At 38.6% G+C, this 8,819-nt stretch overlaps 1 protein-coding gene across 1 annotated transcript; it reads left to right on the forward strand.

Annotated features, from left to right (window-relative positions):
• Positions 1-5,805: 5,805 nt before the first annotated feature.
• On the forward strand, positions 5,806-8,627 carry LOC125178548 (the record flags this gene model as incomplete). The annotated part of the gene is made up of 3 exons (XM_047882575.1): positions 5,806-6,841; positions 7,513-7,596; positions 8,508-8,627. Coding segments are annotated over exons 1-3 (1,123 nt in total), but the record flags the coding sequence as incomplete, so codon positions are not given.
• Between the last annotated feature and the right edge of the window lie 192 nt (positions 8,628-8,819).

The following is an 8,819-nucleotide window of genomic DNA, read 5'->3' on the forward strand; positions in this document are numbered from 1 at the left end:
ATGAGGCATAAGCCACCAGTGAAGGAGCATAAACTGTTGCATAATAAAAATTTTCATGCATAATAACAAATAAGTTTGTCAGATATTCTGTATTGAAGAAAATTGCAAAGCTCCTAAAATTGCACATATAGCACTAGCAGCAGAAAAAACTTCTAAATATCCTGCTCATTTTAAATTTCCTAAACTACCTCTGTACTATATTATTTTACTCAAATTTGGAGGGCAAAAGAAAAGTATACTGTTAGAAGCTATGATGATGAAATGATCTCAGTTGGTAGGTACTTTCCATATCTGGTAATGGAAAGCAAAATTTACAATTTTCTTAAAACCACATAAGCTGTGAGTGTGAGATATATAAAAGATGATACAGAAACTATGTCTATAAATTTATAAATTCATTGATAAATATTAATTCAAATTTTCCAATCTTGGGACAACAGGCATATATCAGGGCATAACAGGCATATATCAGGGTGCAAAAAGTGAGAGAATATCTGAAGATCTTTGGCAACACTTCAGCATCAAAATTTATACCATAAAATGGGGTTACTTTGACCGGCGGGGTAACTTGATCACTTTTCGTTTTTTGAACAAAAACCCCAAAACTCAAAAACGATTCAACATAGAAAAATTTTGTCAATGGCCATCAAAGGCCTAATACTGAGGCTACATAACACAATAGAAAGATTAAAAAATTTTGCATATCTAATGGTTAAAAAATTAAAAATGTGACCCACGAAAAAGAGCTTTTGTTTAAAGCCTGTCAGAGTACCCCCTCCAATTTTTTATTTTTTGGTAAAATAACTCCAGGTTTTGATGCATTGTAGTAGAACTCTTCTAGGTACATATGCAAAAGACAAATTTTAGAAAAGTGTCATAGTTAGCAAATGGGGGGCGCCGCCCCCAATGGGGTAACTTTGACCACCTAATGGCAGCCTTGACGGGGTAACATTGACCGGCTTGGAAATTAAGTTAAAATTACCATAGGTACCTATATAACATATTTAATGTTTGATACGCCTATTAATGTTTTTTTCTTTATGTTTCAGACTCTACAGAGTCTTATATATGGTAATTTTAACTTAATTTCCAAACCGTGTTTCAGACTCTACAGAGTCTTATATATGGTAATTTTAACTTAATTTCCAAACCGGTCAATGTTACCCTGTCAAGGCTGCCATTAGATGGTCACATTTTGCCCATTTGGAGGCGGCGCCCCCCATTTGCAAACTATGACACTTTCCTAAAATTTGTCTTTTGCATATGTAACTAGAAGAGTTCTACTACAATGCACCACAACCTGGAGTTATTTTACTAAAAAATGAAAATTATTTTACCACCCGGTCAAAGAAACCCCAAGAGCTGGGGTAACAAAGACTATCACTTTTTTTGAAATTACATCAAAACTATGAGAGGCAGGAGCCAGCAATTTATGGTGAGTAAAGTTAGAGTATAGACCTGTATTTTGCATGTTTCAATTTAAGTTTAACTTATCTAGTAAAAAAATGGCATCATTTTGAAAAAAAAAGTGGTCAAAGTTACCCCATTTTACGGTACCGTACATACCTGCATTGTACCTCCAGAAGATTTGGTCAACACACTTCTCTCTAAATGCATGGTTACTTCTATTTTTGGCAAGATATCTTGATAGTATAGTGGTATTAGCATTGAAGAATAGGCCAAGTAAAGCCTGTGGCCAATTCTTGTAAGTTTATACTGTTGATTCTAGCAATGTAATCATCACAACAACAAATGTGGTGATAACCAGCCATCAATCCTTCACTTGGTGAAACCAAATGCAGCATGAATTTAGCTTCTTCCCTTTCTGACATCTCTCCAGAAGTACATGACCTACAAATTCAAATATTGTAACAAAATCTCATCTTTCATAGGTGATATTACAAAAATTAAGGGCAAAATGTGCTGATTTCCTCATTTTCCAGTGAAGAAGTTAGAGCACGGCTAATTGAATAGGGTAAATTGTGGGCAATCAAGGGAGTTTTTAGTATCATTCATGAGCAGCTTCAGCCAAATTTTCCAGCTTGGTTGGGAAGTTACCGTAAAATGGGGTAACTAAAACCATTTTTTTCCATAATTGATGCCATTTTTTTACTAGCTAAATTAAACTTGAATTGAAACATGCAAAATACTGGTCTATACTCTAGCTTTACTCACCATAAATTGCTGGCTCCTGCCTCTCATAGTCTTTATGTAATTTCAAAAAAAGTGATGGTCTTTGTTACCCCAGCTCATGGGGTATCTTAGACCGGGTGGTAAAATCATTTATATCTTTTGGTAAAATAACTCCAGGTTTTGGTGCATTGTAGTAGAACTCTTCTAGTTACATATGCAAATGACAAACTTGAGGAAAGTGTCATAGTTTGCAAATGGGGTGCTGTCCCATAATGAGGGTAATGTGACTACCTAATGGCAGCCCTGATGGGGTAATATTGACTGGCTTGGAAATTAAGTTAAAATTACCATATATAAGACTCTGTAGTCAGAAACATAAAGAAAAAATATAAATAGGCTGTCAAACATAAAATATGTTATATATGGTAATTTTATATTCACTTCCAAGCCGGTCTACGTTACCCCATCATGGCTGACATTAGGTGGTCTAAACTCCCCCATTTGGGGGCGGCACCCCCCATTTGCAAACTTAGACACTTTCCTAAAATTTGGCATTTGCATATGTAACTAGAAGAGTTCTACTACAATGCATCAAAACCTGGTGTTATTAAACAAAAAAAAAATAAAAAAAATTTAAGAGGGTACTCTGACAGGCTTTAAATAATAGCTTTTTTTTTGTGGGTCACATTTTTAATTTTTTAACCTATTAGATATGCAAACTTTTTAAATCTTTCTATTGTGTCCTGTAGCCTCAGTATTAGGCCATTAATGCCTATTGACAAAATTTTTCTATGTCAAATAAGTTTTTGAGTTTTGAGGGTTTTTGTTAAAAAATCGTAAAGTGGTCTAAGTTACCCCGCCGGTCTAAGTTACCCTATTTTACGGTACTTGTTGTGCTCAGACATTACATATAAACAAATTTTTTCAAAGGCAGAACCTAACAGGCCCTTAGAGGCTTAGACCACTTTTACAAGTGGCCTTCACCTAATTCCCAATATAGCTTGATTATACTTCAGCAACTGTAGAGCAGTATATCCTCATCCAGTCATCCTCATGATATGATTAATTTTACTTTACAATTCCATGGTACAATTCCAGAAAGTGGTTGGTCATTTAGCTCCACCTGGACAAATGAAGTGCTCCACACTTGATGGTGATGGGGGGAGGGGTATGCAATTCGAGGCCACTTTTAGCTCTACCAGGACAACAAGGGTCGGAGGGTGCTCCACACTTCAGGACAGGTGGGGCGTGGGGGAGCAACAATTTGTGACCACTGCATGTGTCCTAATTATGAAGAAAAAGCCAGTGATTTAGATGGTGGAAGGCTGTAGTGGACCCAAGGGCGCATGGCAGCATTCATAATGCATATATACTAGATGACCATGCACATATGTAATTGAGAGAGCAGTGGCCAAAACTAAGGATGCACTCCAAGAAGAAGCAGGATGGCAGTAGCGGTAGCACAGCTGTGGTTTGTAGTTTGTAAAAGTGCAGACTGTGCAGTACAGCGCTGCAGCCCCGCCTGCAGGCTTGCAGCACCCAAATAAGTGCCTTTTCTTCAATAAATAAGTGTCACGTTCTTCAAATTAGGTGCTCTTGCAGCTGCAGGGCCTTGGAATTGCATCCCACCTTGTTCTTGAACAGACTACTGCTGGTGCTGGACTGGAGCACTCTGCCCATCCAGTGGGCAGTGGTTCTAAAACACAAAACACTACCTGCAATTCATAGTGGCAAAGCAGAGAGTTTTTTAGACTCCTTCAAGTTCAATTTGAGTCCTATAAGACTATAAGTAGACCAGCAAAGTATCATGGATACCAGCATCATCAATAATCATACATAAGATATTGGTTCAAATCTCAAATAAATGAGGAAATTTAAAATGAACTGATTGTAAAAAATTGATAGTTTGCCACTTTGCCTACAATTCCACCATCAAAGGGAGACCAGCTAGCTGCAGACTGCTGGGCTACCTCTAGAGCATGTGCTCCTGTTTTTGCCAACGCACTCCAAAATTTCATACCTACATGGAACATGGTCATTTAGAAGGCATTTTGAATGCTGCCATGCCGCCCATGCGGCATGCGCTGACAGCGCTGTAACACACTTCTCCAGGCGCAGGCTGTCCCGCTCATTTTCAGGGCATGTGCTCTGATTTTCACCATTCACTATCACTACTAGGCACTGAGTAGGCAGTAGGCAATCAAGTAACTTGTAAGTAGGTAGGTATGCATATTTCATAGCTTCAAAAGAAATTTTTAGAAACCAGATTACTTTCAATCTATTGGTCTATTTCAAAATTTTGTTTAATATGAAATTAGGCCTATCTATAGAAGTATATAATTAATAGGTATATATGATTAGGCTGGTTGCTGCTGGTATCCAGGGCAGGATATTTTACTGGTCCTACTGGTCTAGCCTATTCATTATTCATAAGGTTCAAAAATGTATATTCTAACTTTAAATAAGATAGGTAGGCAAAAAACTAAGGCAAGAAATAGTTTGTCTAGCAATTTTGCACAAAAAAAAAACCTATTACAATAGTACTTGAAACTTGACAGAAGTTACAAAACAAATAGTACCTAAATACCCGAAAAGAAACCTGGCAGTGGCAAGTGGCAGCCTTAGCCAGTTGGCTATATATACGTAATTTATAATAAATGTGTTATGTGTATGCTTCTAGTTCTAACTTCTAAAAGTACAATACATTAGAAAACACATTGTTAATAGTAATTATACGTGAATATACGGAACGGAATCATATACCTATCTAAAGTTAAGAATTTAACTTTACGATATTTGTGACTTCGACAGCAGCTCACAATCGTCACTTTCATGAAATGTCAAGTACCTAAGACTAAGTAGACCTAGTACTTGCACCATGATTATTTCGATACTTTTAAAACTGATCAACTTTTAAAATATTTGCAATCTACATTAATCTCAAATCCTCAATAAACGTAGTATATTGCCTAGGTAGGCCCAGCTCTCAATTTATTCAATTACTTCATTCCATTGCTTCATTAAAAACGAAGCCACTACTTAAGTTACAAATAAACAAATTCAAACTTTTTACTTCTCCCGCCAAATTTGATGGCAATTAATAAAATTTTCGCTATGATTTTTTGGATTCGTAAATTAAAACATTATCAATAACAAAAATTTTATATTCTTCTAGATCAGATTTTCTTTATATCAAATTTTTTAATAAAATAAGGTGAAAATGTTTCCCTTCTCCTTTCTTTGACCTTAGAGTTCCGCGCAGAACAACTCGGGCAGTCCAGCAGACGACGTTTACAATCATCAACTAACAACCGTTGACTTGTTGAAGCAATTTATGCATTGAATCGTCATGTTATTGGGAAGATTTTGGTGTTTTTTCATATATCTAGAGTGTTTTTTTATCAGTGCAGTAAACTTTGTATTCTTAATTCGTGGGCAACCTTCTCGGAATTTAATTATCAGTCTTTGGTCCTCATTTTTGGTGGAGGAAACTTTACCAGACGAATGAAAGATCTAAACAATGGGTTTTGAAGTAAATTTCAGTTTTAATTCCTGTATTTATAGATGTTTTCTCTTTCAAATACATGTTATGTTTTGCTAATTGGTAAATTTTCTTTACAGCTTATTTCCCACAACGATTTGCAGTACTTTAAATTACAGACGTAACGAGGCTGAATGAGTATGCCGTGGCGTATGGCACCATCACTATGGGAAGGCAAGCCTATTGTAAGGTTGCATTTCGAAGACTTCAATAATTAAAGATATCAATCTCAAGGCTTCACCAACAATATGGACCCATACAGTTTTTTTCAGTATCATTCACAGTCTGGAAGCTATGCGACTCCCTTGCACCATGTCGATGAGCATGTATCGCATGATTCACGTCCTAATTTATCAAAGAATGTTTCAAATTTCCGTTTGGACCATGCCAACCACACTACGTCAAACAATGCTGCATCTCTCAATGCTACTCAGCCATCATCTCAGGACTATCTTGCCTGTCAGGGCTTCCCCGACAGCACGGCCAGAAGAGGGTGTTCTGAGGCATCGCTTGCTAGCAGCTGCATCGACGCAAATAACAACTCAGCGATTCAAATAAAAGGTGCCGAAATTTCTAATAAAAATGAGTATGTTCAAGAAAACATCCCGCCTGCTTCATCAATGTCCGATAATCAGTATTCGTTTTCGACAAAAAATATGTTAGGTAGGTACGGATCTTCGTCTACTCAGCAGCCAGCAAAATACAGCGAGGCCACGCACCCGGGCACGACTGAGCAACGGGTACGTCATGGAGACTTTAAAGCAAGCTTTATGCGTTCAGGATCTTCATTTGTTCCGCCTGTTAAGTCAACACAACAGTATTCATCATCTCAAAGTAATAACATACGCGGAGGCTATCAACGAGAAGTAGTTTCATCACAACGAAAACCACTCGCTGAATTCCCTCAGCAGCTACAGGCCGGGTACAGCAGTGAACACGTGGATTTTGAAGACAACAAACCCAAAGACTCATTAGGAATCAACATGAACGATCGCTCAGCTTTGCCTCTCATTCGTGTTACGAGTATCAATGTAAACAAGGACATCCAAGGACCGTGCATGAAGAATCAATCCTCCACACCGACAGCCGCCGATGCACGTGGCCCTGCCGGACCAGCAGCAGCGATGATGACGAAACACGGCAACCTGCGAGCTGTTGCTGAACTGCGTATCCTTTACTTCTATACTTTGCCATTCAATGTCATTGCACCTAATTTTACATTACAGTCGTCTCTTTCAAATAAAATGCATTGGGATTCACGAGAACGTATTGCTGTACAGGCTGTGTTTAGAACTACAAACCATGTAAGAATTGTTTATTTTTCAGCTGTTTGTTGCTTGTAGGCCTAACTGAGGATTTTTGCGCGTTTAGAATTAAATAGTTGGAAATAGCATAACTGAACACACGATATCTGTCGACGTTGTGAGGGCTACGTCTTTAATCTCAAACTCATGTCATTGTTCTAACTACTTTATTGATCCCACCTTGCTTGTTCAGTGTTATTTATTGTTTTTGTCTCATTGAACTACCGGCACTGCTTACGCTTACCAAACCAGCACTCACGTGGACACACAATTGAAATTCTCTTGGGGACGGTCAACTAGTATGCGCTCACGCGTACACAATTTAAGCGTTGAGATGGCCTTTTCTGCCGAACGAAAAATTATCTAATTCTCGGTCTAGCCTGCATTTCAGTATTAGAGGGTGTATGATCCCCGCGATTTGGGGTTAGCCTTGATTCTAATGCTTTCAGGTTTAAAATTGATTGCATAATTTGCATCGAAGTCATTTTTTCAAAGATGAGAATGAATTTTCTCCTTAGCAATTGCGTTCTTCAGCCCCCCGCTTCCGCTCCATATTCAGCGAATTCCCGTACTTCAATGTGGTGCAGAGCACCGTCTTCGATTGTGTTTACAATTCAGGTGGGGAAGTAATCTTATATTATTAACATAGATCTTATTCTCTGAGGATGTTAATGCAATATTTTCTTGACCACAAGCGGCATTTGCTCATTGGTCATTGCGTCCAGCAGCGTCTTGGTTGTAAGCGTCTCTGTTGATCCAGAAATACAATATAATTCAGATTTTGTTGAAGATGCCAGGACGCGTTCTTACCCATTGTGTTACGCGTTGGTGTGTTAGGAGCTGGGCAGTAGATAAGCTTGTTATTCGGGCGAGTATCCATTAAGCCTATATTATTAAGAAATGAATGGTATCAGGACTTTGATTCATCTATCAATGGTGGGATCACGAATCATTACAAAACTAGTATATTGGACGAACAAAATTGGAGTAAATGACATTTGTAGAAATTTCGATTTACCATCAATGAAATAATTGGTATTTTTAATAGCAAATCCGGGTTTTCTTGTTATATTAGGATGTGAACAGGTCATATTTTAGTTACCATGGGTCAGTTTTATGATTAATGTAACAGTTGGGACGACGATGTGCTAAATGTATTCTCAACACTCTGCTAGGGCATGAGTGGCATCGGCTGCTCATAACATAACATAACATAGTGATGTCGGCGCTGAAGAGTAGGCCTGATGGGGCCCGTCGCCGATTTTTTGAACTTTTCGTGACTTGTTTACTGAAGATCTAAATCTTGTCCTTTGACCGGATCTTTTCGAGACTGACGATAGTTTGAAATAGCTACCAGACTTCCGGGTTCGATATGGTGCTAGGCATTTCAAGTCTGAACATATATTTTTCCATGGCTTTATCAGTTCTTGATCTATATCAGTTCTTGAACGCGTTCATACTCGGAGCGCCACCGATGTAATCAGGGAGGTCATATTCCATTAGTTGTCAGCTCATGTATTGGAGTGCAGATGACAGCGTCGTAGTGTCGGCCCCCACGGGCTCCGGCAAGACGGTAGTCATGGAGCTGGCCATCATCAGGGCTGTGATGAACTGCTCCTGCAACACCAACAAACTCAAGATTGTCTACAGTGAGTCTTTCACGTCACTGTTGGCGCCTTTAACCCTTTTGTGTTGATGATTTACTCAGCGTTTCTTATAATCTATTTCGCGTGACGCACAATTGACGGAGGGCAGAGAGTCCTTCTATAATCTGTGGCCAGTGCAGGAGGGCAGAGAGTCCTTCTATAATCTGTGGCCAGTGCAGGAGGGCAGAGAGTCCT

The sequence above is a fragment of the Hyalella azteca genome, unplaced genomic scaffold, assembly GCF_000764305.2.
Source record: "Hyalella azteca isolate HAZT.00-mixed unplaced genomic scaffold, Hazt_2.0.2 contig1389, whole genome shotgun sequence".
Lineage (NCBI taxonomy): Eukaryota > Metazoa > Arthropoda > Malacostraca > Amphipoda > Hyalellidae > Hyalella > Hyalella azteca.